We start from the raw sequence: 23,199 nt of genomic DNA, 5'->3' as shown, positions 1-23,199 counted from the left end.
TAATGATTTACATCGAAGTATTATCTGCCTATGGATGTAGTTAGTTATTTAGTTCATAGTATTACTTAGAAGCATGAAATGCAGCATTTTTGGTAGCTGAATAAAGCCACACTAAATATGTTGGACAGTTAAAGAAGAAAAAGAAAGTTTAGCCAAACACTAACAAACCACTTTTATACTGACTTCTTACAAAACAAGGACTATCTGCAGTGAAGAAACCACTCTGACTTTAAGGTCATTTTGTCTTTCCAGATTTTAGATTGGTAGAGCTCTCCTAGCTACATTTTATTCAGAGAGTGGAAAAGACATTCTGCTTTTCAGATTCCCTGTTTCTTCAATTAATGAGTGGCCCTAGTTGGACTGTCCAAGTTAAATAAACCAAAAAGAAGCGAACACACTTTGTATCTGCAGAAGAATTAAGCTGGTTTCACACTTTAAAGAATTCTGGGTTTACTCAGCTTAATATTTTATACAACAACTTCCTGCAGAAAGCATATATTACATGCTTTTTAAACTGGATGTTCCATTTGAAGGCTTTTTATTAGACTTTATATGCTTAGATCTCAATACAAACAATTTCAAACATTTATTGCCAGAAGACGTGTCCAGAAAATGTCTTAGATTTCTTTTAAACATCTTCCTTTTCACACTTTGAAAATGCCAATATTGTTTATTTACTATGCAATCAGAAAGGACTACCTTACCTTGGATGTGAATTAGACAATTAGACCCCAAGCCTAGTAAATGTCAAAAGAGATGTTGCCCAAATCATTATCTCTCCAGCTCACACTAAAAATTCATTTTTGACATTTCCTGAATCGAAGTGCTGTAATCTTGGGACAAGAACTGCAGTCCCAAACCAGCTGTGCTGTCAGTAGAGGTTTGGCTTTTCCTGGGTTGCTCAATCTTTTATCATGGAGAGCCTGTCAGCTCGACTGTCTTGGAAACACAACAGAGGCAGAGGTCATCTCTCAGATAGCTGGGCACCAGAAGTTATCGTGCACCCCTCCAAAATCCACCCGGAGACAGATGAGCAGCCAGCGCCGACTGTGCAGCAGAGACAGACTGTAGCCTTTGCACAAATCCCTGCTTAACAAGCAGAACGCAGGCTGCTGCTCTCTGCACCTGCTGGATTTTCCAAGGCAGAAAACAGGCTGAATTAACCTGCTTTCTCAAGGTTAGTGTAGTGTCTTTCAGAAAAAGAAGGGATTGCTCTCAGGAAAGATGCAGACCATTCCCATCCTTCAGTAAAATAAAGGTTGGGCAAATCAGAGCTGGAACACCCACCACCATGACTGGCTGGGCCATAACTTCACTTGATGGAGAGTGGGCCAAATGCTCTACTGCTGTAACTCCACTGACGTCAATAGGGGAAGGTCAGCAGGAAATATGGCCCTGCCACTGAACAGCATACAGGAACGCTATGCAACTTTCCAGCCGGCGTAAATTACCCCAGAGACATAAAGCTGAATGTCCTCAAGGTCATTATAAAAGCTCATGGTGACAAAACGCTGACCTGAACCATACAAATAGCAGTGGGCTAAGAAAAGTGGGTATCTGTTAATGGTGTAGAGTAGGAAAAAAAACCAGAAATCCAGAAATGCTTCTGTATCTAGCGAATATCATACATGGCAGCTAAGGACTACTTAGGACACAGGACAGCCAGGGAAATGTTTAAGCCACCCGCTAGTTCCACCTGCTGGAATTAGTTCAAAATCTCACTCTATACAGATCTTTACAGCTACTCATGTTACTGGCAACCTGCTAAGAGGGTAAACAGAGCTTGTATACTGAGTTCTGTTCTCTCACAACTGCATTTTAAAAGGAACTGGAAATGATGTTTTATTTAAAGAGAGAGCAAAACTGCTAAGGCAAGATGTTAATCCCATGGTAAACTGCGGTGGGCTTTGTAGGACTGGTTGATAAAATCCTTAACTAGACCCGTGGTGAAACTAACAGATCAAATGAGCCCTGATCATTCATTCCTCAAATAGCTAGTCCTTTGGGTTATTACTTTTTTTAACTGAAGGCTTATCTAAAATTCTTAAAGGAGTAAGCATTCATGTTTGGTGGGGTTTGTTTGGTTGGTTGGTTTTTAAGTGTTCTAGTAGTATAAGTGCAACAAAAAAGAGTAATTTATTTCAAGTGAAGACAGGCCAGAATATTTTCCCATGGGGTCTTATCTTCTCCTGCTCTCTCTAGTCTTCTCATCTGCCTCTTGCCATATGCCTATAAGGGGGATAATCTGTCTCAAAGGCAGAGTCCACTATATGGAAAAAACAGGAAAATAGGAGTGAAGGGAAAGGAACAAATTGTTCCATGACCATTCCTATCTCCTAAGAAACATATAGAGCTTGGGTAACTTCTCTGTACCTTTTCATGTCAGACAATTCTCAAGTTGCATCTATAGCATGCAATAAACTGTCGTCGTAAGTCACTTCAAACTATCTGAAAGGACATGACCTTCATGTGGATGGCCCAGAATGATCAAACAAGAATGATCAAACCAGACTTTGGACCAAGTTGAGTACTCAATCCACAGTATGAAACACTGGTGACTTGCTTCATGGTCATATAATATTTAAAAATATACTATTTTATAGCAAGGCCATTAAAAATATACTATTTGATAACTAGGCTATTGTTATCATACAATAAAAGGGAGATCAAACTCAGTATTATAAAATGCATCATCAAAAGAGCTTTCTGCAAGAAAATCATAGTGCAATGACTGGAAAAAATGACAAGCAATCCTGGCTGCCGGATTATCACTCAGCCTGACACACTCATGCAACAAAAGCAAAAAGACAAGAAATGGGAAACTGGCTGTTGTCTTACTCAGGAAAAATTGTGGAAACTTCAGGACTGCAGATTAGGCATTAGTCAAGAGCAAACTTTGCAGGCTGGCCTTTCAGTAGTTTATTACAACTCTGCTTGAAATGTGTAATTTTCTCTTATCTCCAGCTAGTACTACATATTAGCACAAACTTTATACTGCTATAAGCTAAGTGTTATAAATAGTGCATCACCTTTTCAAACAGTCATATATTTTCAACCTTTAAAGAAAGGTTAGGTTTCAATGTACAATTAGAATGTCTGATGCTAAACTAAAAAGATCCTGCTTCTGAACAATTTTTCAGAGTGCAAGAGAAAGGTCTTTCAGTCTTGGGCATAGTAAAATGCGCTATAGGCACTTTCCTACACTCAGACATCAGAAAAGAGCTTTTCAACCTCCTTGTGCTCTTCAGCAGACATTGTTTGGTGGTGGCTCTTTTTACCGTGATTACTATAGGAAGCATTTTCAGGTCTGTTTCTCCTGTACACTTTCATGCCAGCATCCACCTGTTCTGTTTCCACAAGAGGAAGAGAGGATGCAGGACTCCTGCAGACAATACCTGAGAAACCTGGCTCACCTGCTGCCATGGCCATTACTCACTTCTTGTTTGTCGTCTCAAAGTGAACAGTCATTCTGGAATAATTCTTATCCTTCTGCATTACTCTGGTGGCAGAGGTGACAGTGAGGTCTCCAAAGAGGTCAATCAGCCAAGTCAGTCGGGCAATTCCACTGAAAGCTGGGAATCCTGCTTTGTTTTCATCGAGGACACTACCTGGTGCAACATCAACAGAAAGTCTTGAGAAATGGAAAGAGAATAATTCCCTCTGCATAGGAAAGGCTGAAAAAACCGCAGTGTCGCAGGCTGAGAGATCGGGCTGTAGGAAGGCCATGAGTGGATGGATGAGCTGAGCAGGAAAGTCAACAAACCTGGTCAGCCTTGAAATGGATCAGTTGGTGAGCTATGACACAGAAGGCTGCATAAAGTACATATAGAACAAACCCTTCAGGACATGTTGAGGACAGGAGGGTGTATGCAGATTCAACAAGAGAATAAAGTAAGGAGAAAACAATGGCTCAAAAATCCCAGCTCTTCTGGGGCCAAACACCAGTATGGAAGACTAAAGATCCCCAGTAGAAATTGGGAGACTTCCTCAGAGCTCATATTCCTCTCTGAGACCAATATGAATGAGAAACTGGTCACTATCACTAAAGTATAGAAGGGATGAAGACGTGCTCTCTCCTCCATACAACAAGGCATGGGCTTCTGTTCTTCACCAGAAGAAAGAGATTAACAAAGCAATAGCCCATAGAAGACAACTGTTAAGGCAAAGGTGCTTTCCAGATAGCTCTGTAATTTCATGGGAACATCCAAAACTGATATCCATGTCTCTAGTCAGTTTAAAGACAGACTCTCATCTAAAAGGACTGAATGAAGCCTGGAAGGACTGGCATCCCTGTGGAGCAGGCAGACAAATCCAGATGGACTTTGATTTTGCCACAGCTACTGACCTGTGAAATGCAATGTTCCCTTCACAAGGTCTTTCCCAGCCACTTCTTTTTTCAGCTCCTTGTACTCTTCGGTCAGAAGCTCGATGTGCTCCACATGGAGTACTTTATCTGCCATTAAAAAAAAAAAAACAAAACCAAAACCAAAACAACAAACACCACCAAAAATGAGGACATATTAAATAAGAGCTTTCTGCACATCTAAGCAATAGAAGCTTCACCAGCCACCAGTGGGAACTCACTTAGAAATGTTTTCATGCATGGCTGGCAAAATGATGTCAGGAAGAAAACCAAACATGGGCCCTGCACTGAGGCATCAATCTGGGTTAAGGATTTTCAGGAGATAACAAATATAGAGACTACACAAACAGTAGTCACTACGAAAACTAGAAACTCTGTAATGAAACTCAATACCCCACTAAGGCTGAAACATGAGTCTTCAAAGTTAAAGACGGATTAATTCTTGGTCTCTTTCCCCTCACATTTCCTTGTTCTGCATTTTTCCTCCCAGGGTAGTAAGAAAGAAAAAGAAGGGGAAAACATAGCATAATACTCAGACCCAGATTGTAACAATATGTTAAGGAGTACCTCCCTCCCTTGCAATTAACTGGGCTAGTTTGGAATAGAGGCTATCCAATACACATTGAATGTGGCCCTCATTCAATATGTGTTTTTCTGGAAGGTTTCCAGGAGAGTTAATTTAGGCTGCTGACAGTAATGCCTGCTGCTTCAAGAGAAGAGGCATAAATTTTGCTCAATGGGAAGCCATTTGGCGAGAAACAAGGCACAAAGTGGTGTTGGTACAGGGAAACAGCAAAGCAGAAATCCTATACCTCTGGTGCTTTAGGACAAAGTTCAGAAAGGAATTTCTTTAAGAAGAAGTGGTATAAACAGTGCAGCTTGTCCAAAGAGTTTGCACTCTGCTCCTGCCCAGCACTATTCTGTTCCTTGCAGCTCCATACATCCCCACGGGCCTCAACTGAATTGTCAGCTTCTGACCCTTGGCACTGCAGGGATGGGACCACACACTTTCCAGAAATAAAGAGATTTTGCTTAGAGAGATGTCTTTCAGACAGGGATGCTTTGCTGGCCCACATAAGCACATCTCAAATACTAGAAGCTAGGAAAACTGCTTCCTGTTTTATTTTCAGGGAGAGAGAGGACAGGGAAGCGCACAGTTCCAATGGCTACACTCATTAAGTGCTATATTATCACTGTGACAGAAGTTTCCTTCTCTATCTGCATTCTTAGTGCCACAAGCAGAGACCAGGGCTTTTGCGAGGGCAAACATAGCTTACTCTCAAGACTTGACATTTGTGTGTTTATTTCCCGATTTGCACGTGCCTTAAATCCTAGATTGACACATCTCTGAGACAGGCATACTCCCTTGTATGTCATGATTAATAGCAGACTGGAGACCTGCCTTTGAGTTTGATGCCTTTGTTGCCACCAAACAGGTAATACTGTTTACATCCTTAAGAACAAATGCCATTACCTTTCTGTTCAGCCATCTCCCAAAGCTCATGGGCTGCCTTAGCAGACAAAGCCATGGGGTACTCAACGAGGACATGTTTCCCAGCTTCTAAAAACATTCTGAAAGGGATACAAGATAAGTCTTTAAAAAGTAGATCATCATAATCGTCTCTCTCCACTGTGCAAGCTGCTTCTCATTCCCACAGTCAGCCTCATATGGAGAAGTGCAGAACATGGAGAAATAGGAATAAATGGAAAGTTTCCTAAAAAGGATGGTGTGGTGGCTGCATCACACATTTAAACACCAGGAGAGTTGGCTTTTAATTCTCCTTTTTCCACAGAATTCCCTCACTCACCTACAGCAAATCACTAAAATGCTGCAGCATTAAGCATCACTATTTCTAACTTCCAGACATTTGAGTGGCTGTAGTGGGGCAGTGGAATGCTCTTCCTCTATATAATCTGTGAGGAAAGGCTTTAGATCCTGTCTTAAGCTGCCTGTCAATCAAACACAGGCCTAGAGGTATGCAATTTGAATTACTTGGGAAATGAACACATCTTAAATCCTACTCTCTTCCAGGGCTTATTGGGTGCTCTAGTGAGCTCACTATCATTCACTTCAGGCTGCTACTCTGGCAGTCTCTCCTCCAGTGTCCACATCCTCTTATGCAACAGCTTTACACAGCTCCTCTGTGCTTCTATATTACAGGGGAAAGGGTGGGAAAAAGGGAAGAAAAACAAAGCAAAACAAAACCAAAAACCAGCTCAAAATACCTGATGGTTTCTTCATGGCTTCTGTTCTCTGTGCTGATGAAGACTGCATGGACCTCTTTGCTTGTTAGAGCATCTTCCAGGCTAATCTGCTTGGCCTCATTAATATTGCCAAAACTTCTCCTGTGCATTTAGCATAAATAAAACCAGAGCACAAGCATCACAATACTTTCTTTCCAATTGCATGTTGTGCAGCAGCACTTAAAAACTGTTCCCATGGACCACTGTCTCACTGCATTGAACCGGGGTAGAACAAAGGCAGCTTCTAATCCAGGAAGGGCAAGATCACTTACAGACAGAAGTGGTGTGCACGAAGGAAGAAAACAGATGGGTCAGTGTGTGGGTGGTGGTGTCAGTACAGAAACTGTCCTGCTATTGAAGTGTACAGTGTTTGGGGTTTTGTTTGTTTATTTGATTTTTGCTTGTTGTTGTTATTTGTTGTGAGGGGAGTGTTTTGTTTTGGTGTTTTGTTTTATAATAAGCATTATTATGAAGGAGCAATTTTAAAAGCATTACTTGAAAGAGGACTGTGCTCCTATGGAAGAACTCTCTCCACCATGTTGGACAACGTGGGTAAAAGCACTTGAGTTGGCAGGGCCATATGCAACTACAAGAAGTACAGACAAGCAGGAGAGGGACAAAGTAGATGCTTTGCTATGGTGGCCCACTCCTTGCAACACACACTCCATGTCAGTGTTAAGGGGAAGGCTCTCTCAGCCACCACCCTGAGCACATCTCCACCTGAATATGAAACACACACACACACTCCCCCCAAAAACCCTTTGCATTAAGAAAGACTGGAGCAGACACCTTGACAGTCTTAGGACAGGTGAACAGATAGCATGAAGGTAGGCCACAAGCAGGACTTGAAAGCAAAGACAGGTAATGTTTGTATGTGATTGGAAGGCAAAGGGCAAGGCAACATATCCAAGCAAGCTGTCTGTGAACCGTGCATTTCAACAGCACTGTGTCTCAACAGAAGCAGTAAATCCTGTCTTCAGTGTTCTCCAAGGCTAGCTGTAGCACTAGCAAAGGTATCAGGGAACCAAGAGGGAATTTGGCAGTGAGATAAATTGCATGACCTAACGGGTCCTTTCAGCCTCAAACAACCCTGACTGCATGATTTAAATATAGCTGGAAAAAATACATTCAGAGTCTGAGATCCATACATGTACCGCCTAACTATTTAAAACCTTTATGCTCTACTGTTATGGGGCAGACAGTTTACCAGGAATGCTCAGAGGGAGGCATAGGCGTAACACAGTCCCGCTAAACTTCCATGGCTCCAAGCTCGTGTGAAAAAACATAAAGCTGCTCTCTCAGAGGCAACCTAACTGCATGTACGAAATTATGAGATTTTCTTTAAAGACATCTACAGGTTCAGTATTTGGTTTTAAAAAAAAATAGAATTTTAGGATGCAGTTGCAGTGTTAGGAGCTCTACAACATGTGCTTTTGTAGAAAAAAAAAAGTTTTAAAAAACTTCATAAAACATCTTGTGTTTTTTAAACATTTCTATAAATTTAATGCAGACATTACCTCATTAATGCAATTATTGTCTGCACCATCCTAAACCTACAGGAAATTTCAGTCAGACAAAATTGCATTTCTTTTTATCAAATGGATTCTGCAGTGAGAATGTATCTTAGCTTTTATTTTAGTCATTTCTGCAAGGTATCTCACTAAGGTAACCTATTTGTTCCCTCTTGGAAAACTTTCTGTGCTTTTTTCCCAGCTGCCACTCAGAATGACTGGCATATTTGCATAAACTTTCCCTTTTCAGACAGCCTTAATTATAAGAGAAATATAAAACTTTGGATACTAATCCACTGCCCCCTTCAAATAATAGTCCTCCACATGGAAAAGCAAGTGCACCAGAAGAAGGAAACATTACAATATCCACATGAAACATGCTAAGACGAAATTTCTAACCTGGATACAAATCCAAAGAGTTTGAGGTGCTCAGAAGGGCTGGAAGGCATTGGATGCATCAAGTCTCGGATCCGTGCTAAGCCAGCGATTCCAACTCCAACCACCACGGTCCCAAACATTTTGTTAATCTGATCAAAGGAAAAAAAAAAAAAAGAGCAACATTTTTTTCTTTTAGCAAGGAGAGGAGAAGCTGAGAGGGAGGTAGGAGGATGGATTACTCTTAAACTGTGCTCTCTTATAGCCAAACCTTATTCAGATGTCAGCGAGCAGCTAACAGAGATGCTATAGGCTACTGAGCTCACTTGCATCCCATTGAAATCTGGTCAAGTGGTTCAGTCTGTCATAGGACAAGTCTTGAGGCTTGTATTTAACAGCTATTATATCACAGCTCTGGCGCAAAGTTCTTCCCTTCTGTGAATAGAAGGCAGACTTCAAAAGTGAGACATTCTTCTATTTATATCGGCGCTTCCATGCTGGAAAGGAGCCAAAAGGTTCTGCAAACCCAGCAGAGCTTTATATAAACCCTGCTGACTTCCTGAGCGTCTGCAGCACAGCCTGCCCTGGGCTTCCACACAGACACTCACAGCACACAGCAGCATAGCCAGAATACTTTGGGACAGGAAGCAAAGAACATCTTTTCTTCCCCCATGTAACCACCGGCACGTCCTACAATGTCACGATACAACCAACCATCTGGTAATTTGGTCAAGATGCTTGCTTGACATTTCCACGCACAAAGAAAGCTCTGCCATCTCTTTAATGACAAGCAGGCATGGCCTCAAGATTTACATCTCCCAAAAGCACATTCCTGCCACAATTGCATCATACAGAGGACAAGCTAGGTACTGCACTCGTTGGCCAGGCTGCTGGGCCACTGATAATAAATTATTCTGTTGATTTTAAGATTTGCCTTTGATTTGCGGAAGCGCTGGGCAACCGGTGTAACCTTTCAAACCTGCACTGTTCCACCACGCTGAGGACTAGCAAAACTCTGTGAAGGAATTGTAAGATTTACAGGAAAAATGGCCTAAAGCCAAGCCAAGTCAGCCCCTCCGCATTTTTTGTTCCTCCCATCCTATGACAGCATCCCTTCAAACTCTGTTTTTTCTGTTTTGTTGTTTTCCTTCCTGCCACTGCCAACCTCTTCACCTGAGTGAACTCCTTCAATCACTTCCACTACCCAGCTGCAGCCCTTCAAATCCTTCTGACACTTAAAGGGATATATGGACAATCCCACTTCACTCCTCCTTGTGCCTCTTGTCTGATGGGATCACAGTGCAGTAGCACAACCATAAGTGACTGTTCTGGCAGTGCTAGAGGATGACAGCTGCTAAGAAATCACGTCAACTGGCACAAAGAAAAAAAAAGTAAATAAAGTCCCTCTCCAATCACATGTCACATCTGGATTTTGTTTTTCTATAAGCTCCTGCCTATGTATATATTCCTGTCAGTGCTGAATCCTGCTTACTTTATACATGCCAAAAGGGTACAAGGGTAAAAAACACAGTGGCATGTTTAATATAAAAGAAGAAATGAGTGATATTGGAAGAGTTCTCTAGGGGGATTACAGTGACATGTCATTACCAAATATTTGAGGTATAATGTGATGACACTGCTCACCAGGAAGAGAGATGTGTAGGGCTGAGAGAGGTGGTTGGAAAGAAAGGTAACGTAACCATACAACCCATTTTCAGTTCCACCCACAGGCAGAGTCCTGCTCTGGGCTCTCAGTTACACTTGCTTTTATCTATGGCCAAAGAGGAAAGAGACTGAGATTTCAAGAATGATCTTGGCTGGAAGGAGCCCCTGGAGGTCACCCGATCAAAACCCTACTTTGCCACACCAGGGCCATGCTGAGTTCTGACTGTTCCCCTGTATGGCAATCTAGCAACCTCCCAGGGCCTCTGCTGCAGTGTCTGACCACCCTCACAGCAAGAACTTCTTCTTAGTATCTACTCAGAGTTTCCTGCATTGCCTTTTGCTATTTCACTGCACTTCTCCCAAGAGTATGGCTCTAGCTCCCCTACATTCTCTCATCAGAAAGCTGTAGGCAGCAATAATATCCCCCTTTATGCTTCTTTTCTGGAGGCTCTGAAGCCTCTCTTCATTCATCATCTAATCCAGCCCCTTGACCGTCTTGGTGGCTTTCCACTGGACTTGCTCCTGTATTAAACTTATTTCTCATACCACAGTACACAAAACCGGACACAGCACTGCAGATGTAACCAGGCTCTGCTGGCTACACTCTTGCTAATTCAGTCCGGGACACGGTTGGTCTTCTTTGCCAGAAGAGCATGCTGTGGCTTGAGGTTCAACTTGTCCACCAGCATCTGCAGGGCACTTTCCGACTTTCCAGTCAGGCAGTCCCCAACCTGTACTGGTTCACAGGGTTATTCCACCCTGGACAAGGGACTCTTATGTTTGCCTTTGACGAACATCATTATGTTCTTGTTTGCTGTTTCTCTAGCCTGCCCAGGCCCCTCTGGTGTATTGACCTCTCCCTCTAGTTTGATTTCATTCATAGACTTGACAAAGCTGCTCTCCATCCTGTCGTCCAGGTGGTAATAAAGACATTTAACAGTACTGAAGGGAACAATACCTGCCCTTTTCCAGTCACCAGGAACCTCCCTTGATCACCAAGTGTCTTCGCAGTGACATCAGCCAAGTCCCTCAGCACCCTTGGATGTACCTTGTCTGGTGCCAGGGGCTGCTGTACATCCGGTTATCCCAAGACCTGCATCACTGTCTTCCTCTACTGTTAGCAGACTCAAACCCAGGACGTCTGAGGACAGACCTTGCTAGTGAAAGCTTCAGCAAAAAAAGGCATCAAGTGCCTTTAATTTCCTTCATCCCAGCCCCACTGAGCACCAGGCTCATATTTTCTCAGTGCTCTTTTTGTTGTGAATGTACCCAGAGAAACTCTTCCCATAGCTCATTTTCCAGTTGAGCTTTGCCTTTCCCAGCTCCATCCCTGCAAGCTTGGCCACTGTGTCTATGTCCCTCCTGGATAGTCCCTCCTAGCTTGTGCACTTGCTTTTTGTGTTTGAGCTCAGTCAGGAGGTCCCTGCTGATCCACACCAGCTTTCTGCCATGCTTGGCTCTGTTTGCAGAACATGAGTGGGGCGCCTGTGCTCCACGAAGGTCATTCCTGTAGATCAATCTCAGCCTCTCAGCACCGCAGGGCAGTCTCCCATAGGACCTTGACAAGCAGAGCCATTAAAAAGGCAAAAAACCTGCTCTTCTGAAGTGTATGATTGTAATCCCTTAAAATTTAGATTCACAAAGGGCTCCAGTGTGAATCAGGACCAGGTCAGCAGTGGTTTAGAAGCAGTCCAGCTGATCTGGGGCTTACTTCAAGTTCAGTAATTTTCCAGGTTACTGGAGTGTTAGGCTGTTAATATTCTGCCTACTGCCTTGAGGAGGATTGGAAGCGGGAGTCACACAGCATACAAATTCCCCTGAAGCTCCTATAGTCATCTTGTTTCCAAGAACTGCTTTTTTTTTTCTGCCGAGCTGCTGACCTCCACTTCAGCGAAGTGGAAAAGGTGGGGGAGCTGACTACCTTCCTCAACTGCCATGAACAAAGAACACCTCTCAGCAGATGCTCAGATTGCTGAACGTCAACATTTTTGCCTCTCATTTAAAAAACTTTCCTAGTTTCATCTGATGAACAACTTCTGACCTCCCTAAAAGTCACATTTGAGAGAAGCAAGATGATTTCAAGCTAGGAACAAAGCCTGTTACTATGCAACCTGTTGCCATAGCAACCAGCCACTGGTCCAGGTCAAGGGTTTGCAGGTTAATACAGTATCCACATGGAAAGAGACAGCTACAACATGTGCATTACAAAACCTTTCCTTATGCGTGTAGCTAAGAGAAAAATCACCACATCTGCAACCCTGCTGCTGCTTTTTATTATCCTCATTTCAGTCACATAACAAAACCTGGAGATGCTCAGGGAGCAAAGTAAATTAGATGGGTTTTGGAACTGTCATGAACCAGGTAAGAGCAGAATACAGAACACTCATCTGAGATTCCAGATGAATATATGAAAATTTACTCCTTAGTTCATACCTTTACACTAGGGTAACAGCTACAGTTATCTTTCAAGCACGAAAACCATGAAAGAGGAAGCCCAAACCATAAACTGCCTGTCTTCCATGCCTTTTTCTTAAGATAGGTAACCTCACTTAAAGCTTTGAAAAAATATTTCAGAGGCATTTTAAAGGCTGCTGAACTTTGACTCCTGTTGTACTGAAAAATCGTACAGTAAGTGCTAGAACAGTACATCAGCCAGGGTCTAAAAGCATTTTTCTCCACCCTTTCCTAACCAGCTATATGAAAGCAAAGGGGCTGGTGGGAAGATGAGAGACTGATGTCCTTCATGCTCACAGCGCGTGACTGAAGAGTGTCTCCCACCACCCAGCAGCAACTGCCCTGGCCTGGTCACAGGCAGCGCTGCCAGCCCCAACAAGGGTCCCCTCGGAACTGGGACAAGGAGCACAGTGGCTGCCGACTGGTGTGGGAGCTCTTCCCTACCAACAGCCACAACAAGTGGCTCCTCTTACTCAGGGAGATGAGCCCTGCATGGCACAGAAGCGGACTCAAGAAAGGCCTCCAGTTGAAGAATATCATCCATCCTACACCAACATATCATCACTCCGTATCATCACCCTGTCACTCTTCTGCTCTCTGTTGAATTTTCTGTGCTTGTGCTGCTTATTTCCTCCATTGAATAGATACAACTACTCTACAGCAAAAAAAAAAGTGCCCTATATCCAAGTATTCTTGCAAAATGTAGCAGTAAACCGGGAATATTCAGCAGCAAAACAGACAATGTCCAAAGGGATTGGTCACCCAGCAAATGTGTCTCTTCCCAGTGCAATCACAGTGAAACTTCAGTCCCTATATCTCAAAACTGCTAACGCTCAGAGGTAAGCTTTAGGGAATTGAGGCTTACCTCTGTTTTGTGCAACATCACTAAGGCCATGCAAAGCCAGTGCAGAGGCAAGATAAAAGGCAGAGCTTAAAAATTATCTCCCCTTCAAGAAAATTTTTGTGGCATCTCTAGATATTACAGGGTGAGAACAGGTACTTGCTCTCGTGATATATAGAGAATTTCAGTAAGCCTCATGCACTCTCCCTGCAGTTTTCAAAATCTTGTTCCCACAGCTATGAATGAGTGACTTGCACCTGAAATAAAAATATTTTCCAATTAATGTCACCTGCAATAGCATAACAGTAATGTGGGAGTCTTTACTGAAGCTCTCCCAGCCTGGTCTTTTTAAGTGTGCTACTTCAAATAACTACCACTTTACTGCCACACATATCTTAAGAATAGCAGAAACTTCACAAATGAGCACTTAATCTGAAAATACTGCTGTCAAGGTTAGTTGACTTTTGCATACTCAACTGTTGAACCATTTCATTCCCACAAGTAATTCTTCAGCAATTTTCACTCCCTCCAACACCCCCCTCTATACCTGTCAGATCTTCGCTTATAGTTCTACCAAACCTGAGTGCTGACATATGTTGTCATTTCCTTCCTGCCACTTAAAAACACACAATACAATCCATACTGACCAAGTAATGGGGGACTCAGATGGCCAGGGACCAGCAGCTGAGGACAAGGGGATTCAGGGGCACCAGCTGCCGGAAGGATCCACCTTGTAAATACGTACATACATATATTTTCACTAGCGGACCTCCATCCTGCTCGGCCAGAGAGGGGAAGAGGATGTGGCTGCTGGTGCTGTCTGTGCTTTTGTGAGTGCTCTGTCTATGATCTGTGTGGCTGGCCACGTACAAGTGTATATACACGGTGTACACGTATCCTCTGAGTACATCTGCTGATTGGGAGTATGTTTTCAGCCTCGTTGCTGGCTGGATCGGGGGCCACAGAGCTGCACAGCCTCGACCCTCTCAGGCTGCCCAATTCAGCCAATATTTTCCTGTAACATAAACCAAGCTGGACTGAGGAAGTTCTCCAGAGCTCCCTTTGCAGCAGACTTGTGAATTAGACACCATAGAAAATGTTTTCTCTGTTATGGCAGCAAAACCCTGAGCAGGGGGTTGCAGAATCTCCCTTGATAGACATTTTTACAGCAACGCTGGACAGACAGCAACGGTCACTGTAAAATCAACAAGTTGAAACCTCGAGGTTCCTTCCAGCCCCACATCTCTGATTTCAAATACCCAGGGCCCTGGCAGATGCTGTACATGGGGTGTTAGTACATGTTACAGACAGCGCCACCACATCTCACTCTCGTATTGTCTACTCCTAGCAAGATGCATCTGCCTGGAGTAGACAAAGGAAAAACTGAACAATGTGGCTTTTGTTAGTGTTGGTTTTTAAAAGGGAAGAGCTGCACAAATGCTCCAATTTAGCAGCCTATTCAAAGGCATAAATATCCTTTGCTCTGCAAGAATCCACTTATGCGCTTTAACCTCTGCATGTGCTGAAGTACCTTAAGAAAGCAGACTCAACATAGGCTGTGTTAATTCTAGCTAAAGACAGAACTTGAAGAAAAAGGAAAAACAGAAATGGAGGCAAAGAAAATAATTGTTCAAATGCTAACATGCTAGAGTGGGAGCTTATGCCTTTGCTGCAACCTAGAGATAAAAGTGAAGTCCTTCTGCAAGAAAGAGACAGTCAGGAAGGCAACTCCCACCACTCTCTTTGTTACTTCTCTTTAAAACATTAATTGGACATAAAATGAGAGTCAGAAATTTTCTTGAAAACCTGCCAAGACCACTTACAGTCTCCACATTTCAGAGGAAAACAACAGCACCTAGAAGCTGTGAGCAACCACATACATTTTCCTTGAGAGTTGTTTGTTACGGTCTTAAGTATCAACCCTCCCCAGCATGTCTCTGTCTCTCACACCCATCTCTCTCTGGTTATCACAACCCAGGCATGCAGGCTCTGGTAGGTGAGTTATACCTTTGAGGCACCAAACCTAGCAGAGCTTTGCCAGCAAAAAAGTGTCTCTCATCCTGACTGGCACCACTGTACCATGGAAACAGCCAGAATGGGCTTTTAAATGCTGGCTTTTAAATGCTATTTGAACAATACACCTGCATTGATTTACATTTATATGCAGGCTTATTTGCCGAGGCTTACTGATTAAATTCTGGTTTTCCAGCTAGCTGCCAAAGTTGAAGTTGATACAGGTATGGCCAGATGCTGTGATACAGCTACTGAACAAGCACCTTTATTATATACAGTAATGGTTAATAATAAATGACTGCCCTCGTCAGAGATACTTGACAGATATACTGTCTCCAGCATTAAGTTGAAAGGAGAACTTCTCTTAAAACATAGATCTGCAACTTTAGTACCTCCAGAGTCTGCAACAGTTCAGAGTCCAGTCACAGTGAGGTTGCTCTCCACAGCCTGCAACTCCATACTTGCAGCAAAAACATTTCACAAAACTAATGTAAAACCATGAGAGGTACTGGAAGAATCTGAAAATCTGTTTTTAATATATGACATATTCCACCTGGTAGAGGACTGAATCAGATGTGCTATGATGTACATGCATGGGTATGAATGACCATTTTGTCCTGCTCTCTGTCTGTAGTTACCCTTTGTGTTTCAGATTTGTTTGTTAGTCTGAAGAGGACAAAAAAAAGGCAAATAACCCATCTGAGATAGAGTCCCAGAGATGCACAGAGAAGCTATGTCCTCGGTCTGTCTCATTTTGTCTGAAACTCTGCCATTAGACAACCTGTATCGTTTCAGTTTAAGGAGAAAAATGGTGATTTGTGCAGACAGTTCATATGGTGGACCTTGCCTATTTCAAGTGTTTTGCATGAAACAACTGATTTCTATAGGTGACAGCTGAGAGCCAAATTACATTTGGATGTAATTTAGATAGTACACTACTAATGCTGAAACTATCCGGGAAAGAACTAAGCCCATTTTTGGGCACCTGGGAGGAAAAAAAAAAAAAAAAAAGACAAAGAATTGAAGAGCTCCACTTTTTAATTTATAAAAATATCCCCTTAAAAAAAAAATACAACAACAACCACCCTACTTCTAATGTTAAGTTTCCAGGAACTACCCTGGAGTGAATTACTGAGAGCCTTATGAAACTTTTGGTGGGTAAATAAACAATCCCACATAACTGAAGCCTCATCACAGCTATTCTTTAATCAAAAGGCTGCTTGTATGTGGCTAATTAGTATATGACTAAAGCAAAGAGAGCCACAGACAGTGCCAAAAATTTCTTTCAGGCTTTAATGTGCTATAACAATTTTTGAAAGTGAATGTGTCTATGGTGGCAGAAGAAGAGAAGAGTGTTTTAACAAATGACTGTCAGTTACTTTGGAGTAAAGTCCAGTTTTAGATGAGCGCTCAGGAGAATGAGCAGCGGTATGGAGCTATCAGCAATTCACAGATCCTAATTTTCCATGGAACCAAACAACATTATTGCTGTAGTACCAGCCTGTGCCTGAAAACAGGCTGGAGAAAATAACCCTGAGTAAAGCTAGAAGTGGTAATAGCTCAAATTAAAAAAAAAAAAAAAAAAGAAAAGAAAAAAAGGCATGAAACACATCCCCCACCACTTTTTTGACTGAACACCCATGTAAACACTAAAGCTACCACAAAATTGAACTCTGTCAGGTCTCTGTGGACCACTAACTATGTACCCTGGCTTCCCTGCAGAACAATAAAGCCACTGGAGTAAAGTCTCCGCACAGCTAAATAACTACTGAGACTCTGCTTAAATGCCTATTGGATACAAAGACATTGCTGTTTGTGCTGACTCTTACATTTTTTAAAATCGAGAGCTTTTCATGTTCCATTAAAAAAAAAAAAAAATAGGACTACTCATCTATATCTGCATTTTTGGGAAAACTTTACTCAGAGCTAATCACGAGAGGTGTAGCTGACAGGGCAGGGAGCTGAGACTTGCCAAATAACCTCAGCACATTCCCCTCCCTTCTTACACTGGTCATTTTCTTTTTGCTATGTTACCTATCAAAAAAAGAAACTCCTCCAGCTCACTTGATAGATTCACAAGTGCCTTGCAGGTAAACTCCAATGCTAGCAGTGCCTTCCAAGCCTTTGCTGTAATACAAATGAAAGTGATGACGGACAATTACAGAAAAACGTTCAGAAATATTGTTTCAATTACTACATCAGCCCCTGAATTTACCCGCCAATTACTGTAGGACTTTCTACAAGCGTGTTCTTCTGCAGAGGACCTAACGAATGCAGAGCCGGGCTGGGTAGAAGTAGGAAAGCTGTGTTTCCAGGCTGTATTCCTGCCTTCTCCCAGAAGTTTACTGGGTGACCTACAAGAAGCAAATCACATCCCCTTTCCCTGTCAGTCCTTCCAGTTAAAGAGCAGGGGAAATATGTCTCTTCTGTAAAGCACTCTCAGACCTTCTCATTGTGAAATGTGCTACTGTGATTTGCATCACTATGGGAGTGTATCAGGGAACAGAAGTAAGTATTAATGTGCTGACATTGCAAAACTGCGCCAACAAGAAGTTATGATAAATGCGCAAGAATAACCAAATAAGGCATGGAACAAGGACACAGGATATTGCTGTTAGGTATCACTAATGATTTACATGAAGAAAACCTGCTTTACACATGCACCAAATAAAGGGTTAAGAAAAGGATACTGAAGAAGAAGAGAAGCCTTCCTCCCGACAACCACCAGGAGGGGAGAGATGACCACTTAAACCTCTGAGACATGCGCAGAAATTCCATCTCCACGTTAATCTGAGGAATCAAAACTAGGAGAATACTTCTGGGGAAACAGAATTTAAGAAAGTCTAAAAGACCAAGGGAAAAGTAAGCGGTGTGCGTGTTGGTGGAGCGGTGACTCCCCACGCACCCAGCGCTGTTTGCTTGCCTTTTATTGCCTAGCCTTTCTCTTTGATATCTACTAATAAAGTGACTGATTCTGATTGAAACTTGACCAGACTCAAGTCATGTTTATCACATTATGATAAGTGCAATGTAAGAAGCAGGTATTATTACAACCTTTCTTCTTCGCTGTAGGAAATCCCACACAGATCAGACATCTAGAAAAGGTGGCTATAATTTAACTTTGTATTGAAATATCAATATAAAACAATGCCACACAATGCATTACACATTTTTTTTCCCGTTCTCTTGCTGTCAAATTAATCTGAAACCTAAACTCTACAAGGACTTATAGGCATGCTTAGCTTTAATCCCAAGTAATCCCACTTATATCAATGAGAACACTCCTACAAGTATATTAAGAAATAAGAGCTTTTGCTGTTTACTGTAATATTAGTAGGCACAAGAACAAAACACTTATCCAGCCACAAGTATCTTTTAATATCTTTATGGACTCAATCCAACTGATGATACCTATCTTCCGGTCCACTAAAGGTCACTGCATCCCAGATCTGTAACAGGCTGACCTATTTTGAGAATTCCCCAAACAAAAAAAGCACTCCTGCTACACGCTGCAGTCACGATAAAGATATTCCTCACCCTGGCTGATGGAACCCTCTGACTCCATCATAAGCATGATGGCAATTCAGAACACCAGAGGCCTGTCCCACACTCTCTTCAAAGCAAACAAATTGTAGCTGGTCAGACAAGTGTATTTTTTTTAGCTGACTTTCTCTTCCCCTATCCCAGCAAAAATGTTTTCACTCTTCTAAAATAAATTGAGAGTGATAGATTTTTTTAAATAACTAGATAGAAATAACTTGAGAAGTAGATAACATTTTGCATAATGTTGTAACCTTAAAAATGACACATGCAATGGCTAACATCTCTGTCATTTTATCAGTCTACCACTCCTCAGTAGGGCCTGAAAAATGCCATGGGTGCTCTCCATTCCCATTAAATTTTGGAAATCTACCAATGGCAGCAATTGCTTGAGAGAAAGGGGGAAAAAAGTGCTTTTTAAAGATTAACAATTGAGGTTACTCAAATCCCTCCTAACTTTAGAGCTCAGTATTTTTCATGTTATTGGGCATTGCAACACTCAAGAATCATACAGGCCAGCCATAGCCTGCTCTCTCATGAAGAGTCAGTCTGCAGTCCAATGTCATTTAGCAGTCAAGTAGTCCTGACGTGCTACTTATCTGTTAAAATTGTCCCTAGAAACTGAAAACACCTTTACCAAAATATCAGCCACTAGAGGGGGCGTTTGGTATCCTTCTTAAATCATACTGATAAGAAAGTTAATTAAAAACAAAATTAAAAGTTTACAGGAATGCTGTAAAAGCATATTTCCCACAGTGCTTCAACTGCACATTAAGTCCCTTGCAAAGTTTTAGGAAGAACAATGCTTTCTTTGTGTATAACCAGACGCATTGCAAAAGCAAACTCCACATTTTCCCTTCCAGTTCCTAGGTCTACCCCCATCAAACCCTATGATTTCTACAAGCAGAGAGGTAGTTTTATAGGCCAAGAAGATGGCTAAATTACCCACTACTTTTGATTTGCCTGTACAGTGAGGCAGCTCTAAGCATGCCTAAGCCTGAACCTTCAAGTGTGCCAGCCTAGAGCCTGACATGCTCGGGCTCATGCTCAGGCTTGACAAATAAGCAAAAGAATGACCTACAAGACAGCTCCTATTTACAGGTGTCTGCCTCTTTACAGATCTGCCATCACCAGATTCAGTGTTCCAAAAGTCTCCAAAAGGACCTAAAAACCAGCCATCGAGTTGGCTCCAATTGCAATCAAAGCAGAAGATTCTATTTGGCTCAAGCCACTCCAACAACTACTAAATTGAAAACTTGTCTAAAGAGAAATGAATACATATTGCAACTCCCAGTTCTTGTATTCCAGTCTCGCACATGGATATGTAATGAATATGAAACTCATAAAAAATGATAACCTGACTTGATGGTTGGGTCCACACAGTAAATTAGCTGAAGAAGGATACAGGAGGGATTGTGCCAGTGTATTAGGGGCACTGTAGGTTCTACATACTTCATTAAATCTTGTTGGTTTCAGACGGGTGAAGCTGCTGGCAGCACCTACCAGAACTCATGACCCCCGCCAATATGTCTTTAAAAATAACTATAATTGGTGAATAGGCTTTTTAAAAGCTTTACTCCTCACAGTATATCTTCAAAGATGTTGGGCTTGGAGGTTTTACTGAAGCTGAATGCCTGCTCAGAGCAGTATTTTAAATACACAGCCTACCGAGAACCAGCATGGACGTGTAATCAGGACAAAACAACCAAGTATGACTCTTTTCATTTCCTCTGACACATGGATCTGCTTACTGTGGACCAGTATTTTATTTACAACAACTGTGGCTGAATAAATGGATAATATCCCATCAAAGGCAGGATCAGCACAACCTCCTAACTTTGCAACAACTCAAACAGTTACTGCAAAGGTTCAGGAGCAAGCAATATGTAGTCCACTGGACTTTTTCTGCAATATTTTGTTGAAATAACAGTTACTCTTATAAGAGCTCTGCCCTTTCCTCAAGTTCATGCCCTAAACTGCACCATCCCTTTAAGTGACCAAAGAGGTCACTGAGTTCTGAAGAGAGTGGCTGTACTGAACCACCACCATTCTATTGCTACCAGTGGTAACATTAAAAATATTTTAAAATATAACAGCAATCGTGCTCATTACTTTATTCAGCCTTGCAGCTTTAACAAATCTCAGTCTAAATCCCTTCTTTACTCCTTACCTTCTGCTAGTGTAACTCAAAGCATTGTAAGGTTCTGGAAAAGAGATCCACTCTATAAGACAAATTTCTATTATTTAAGTCATTCGCATCTCATGCATGAGTGTGGCCTGTTATTGTTTAGCCCTGTGCTGGTGGCCAAAACAGTAGACAGACACTCCCTCTTGCCTTTCCTTCCCTAGGGGAACGGGGGAAAGGAAGAGAAAAGGAGAAAAGACTTGAGGATTGAAATGGAAGCAGATTTAACAGAACAATAAAAGAAGAGTGATACAGGGCAATACTTAGCCACTGGAATGCATGCTACCAGCAATGAAGGCCTGAGAGTGGACAACGAGTCCAGTAAAAGCACAGATATCAGAATGGGCATCAGGAGCAGGAATAGGAGCAGGAACAGGAGCGGGAGACCCCCACCCCCCGAACAGCAGCCATCAAGGAAAGAGATCAGACCCTGGCAATTTCCCACTTATATATGAAGCATGATGTTCATGGTATGGAATATTTGTGTTGGCCAGCGTGGGTCAGCTGTCCTGGATCTGCTCCTCCCCAGTGCTATCTTGCACCTGCAGCTGGGCAGTTTCCTTTCATACCGGATCCCAAAGACTGGAAAGCTACTTGAAGAAAACATTAATTCTGTACCAGAGTGAAAAGTGTCTAAATGTATGAAGAAAATTCACCCAATTTCAGTCAAACCAGTACAGGCCTCTCCACAAACTGGGTTTCAGACAAATCATCTTTTTTATCATTAGAAATGGAAAACACCATCAGTATCACAAACACAAACACTAAACATAGATATTTGTAAGTCGTCACTGTTCTGTCAATGCCTGCCTTAGCTATCAGATGATAAATGTTTTTTCCTCCCATGGTCAGACTTATGTAGATAAAGGCAGCAATAGAGCATCAGAAGCTCAGAATATGTAATGGAAAACTGTCTGCAACGATATGTCCTCCAAGTTCACTTGGATCCATTGGCTTTAGTTAGGATTAAATAGAGTCAGAGAAAGACCGTCAATAGTGTGGCCAAACCATGGCTTGTGAGTCACAAGACATTTGATTACACTTGCTTTCAGGCTGGTTGCTTTTTCCTCCTGACCACACAGATTCCAGTTCTGCAGTCGGGAAAGCTTATTCCAAATAGGCATATGAGCAAAAATAAGGGGATGTGGGAGCTGGAAATTAAAAATAATAATAATGAGCACACTGTAAAGTAATGTACTTTGAACTTCTTTTTGTTAGAATGACAGAATGGTTTGGGTTGCAAGGGACCTTTAAAGATCATCTAGTCCGAACCCCCTGATCTAGTCCGAACCCCCTGACATGGGTGTGATGTTTCCCTTTCTCCAGTCACTGGGGACATTGCCTGATCGCCATGACTTTTCAAATATGACAGAGAGTGACTTGGCAACTGCACCAATTCTTCCTACTCACGATGATTCTATTGATGAAAAAGGCCATCTCTGTCAGCATGGCAGTATGAGAACCCAAAGGCAAAAGATGAAGAGTTGAAGCCTCATTTAGTAGTCATTTAATCAAAAGAAACTTAATCTCCAGGGTTATCAGCACCTTCAGGCTTCCTTAGGAGCTGATAACTTGGCAGCATCTAGGATAGGAAGACTTCCCCTCCCATGTTTTAAAAACAGGAACATTATGCCTCTGATATTACAGGACATTTGATGCTAGGAAGATGCCAGCCAATTGACGGGGATGGTGGTAAGCTGCAGTGAACCAGCAGTTTTTCTGAAAGGTGCTCTTTCAGCCTGAGTGCATGAACAAAAGAACACGGCTGACCTTGCATTTGAAGAAAAAAAGAAGGTGCATCATGCATTTCCCTGGTGCAAAATTAGGACTTCTTCAGAGGCAACAGGGAATAAAGAGTGTGTTCTCCATCTCTGCCCACTTGAGAAAGCAACATCCTGTCCAGTGGAGTCTTAGCAGAAAAACTGGGCTCAGAACAGCCAGAGAATTATGTTGCCACATTTCCTGCTCAGAAGGCAAGATGAAAAAGGATGTGAAGCTTTTCTCTCCC

General features: G+C 42.2%; 1 protein-coding gene across 4 annotated transcripts in view; it reads right to left on the bottom strand.

Moving 5' to 3' along the window:
• Positions 1–23,199, bottom strand: part of BLVRA (biliverdin reductase A) — a 40,315-nt gene that overhangs the window by 4,901 nt on the left and 12,215 nt on the right. For 2 of the 4 annotated variants that reach the window (XM_065627335.1, XM_065627334.1), the window contains exons 2-6: positions 8,518–8,645; positions 6,590–6,709; positions 5,838–5,935; positions 4,346–4,453; positions 3,437–3,608 (exon numbers count right to left, since the gene is read on the bottom strand). In XM_065627335.1, the coding sequence (XP_065483407.1) occupies positions 3,437–3,608; positions 4,346–4,453; positions 5,838–5,935; positions 6,590–6,709; positions 8,518–8,636 (617 nt within the window). In that variant the 5' untranslated portion in view covers positions 8,637–8,645. The other 2 variants (XM_065627333.1, XM_065627336.1) reach the window with 2 other exon arrangements.

Source organism: Caloenas nicobarica, chromosome 2 (assembly GCF_036013445.1).
Source record: "Caloenas nicobarica isolate bCalNic1 chromosome 2, bCalNic1.hap1, whole genome shotgun sequence".
NCBI classification, from domain to species: Eukaryota; Metazoa; Chordata; class Aves; order Columbiformes; family Columbidae; genus Caloenas; species Caloenas nicobarica.
This window is presented reverse-complemented; position numbering and strand designations above follow the sequence as displayed.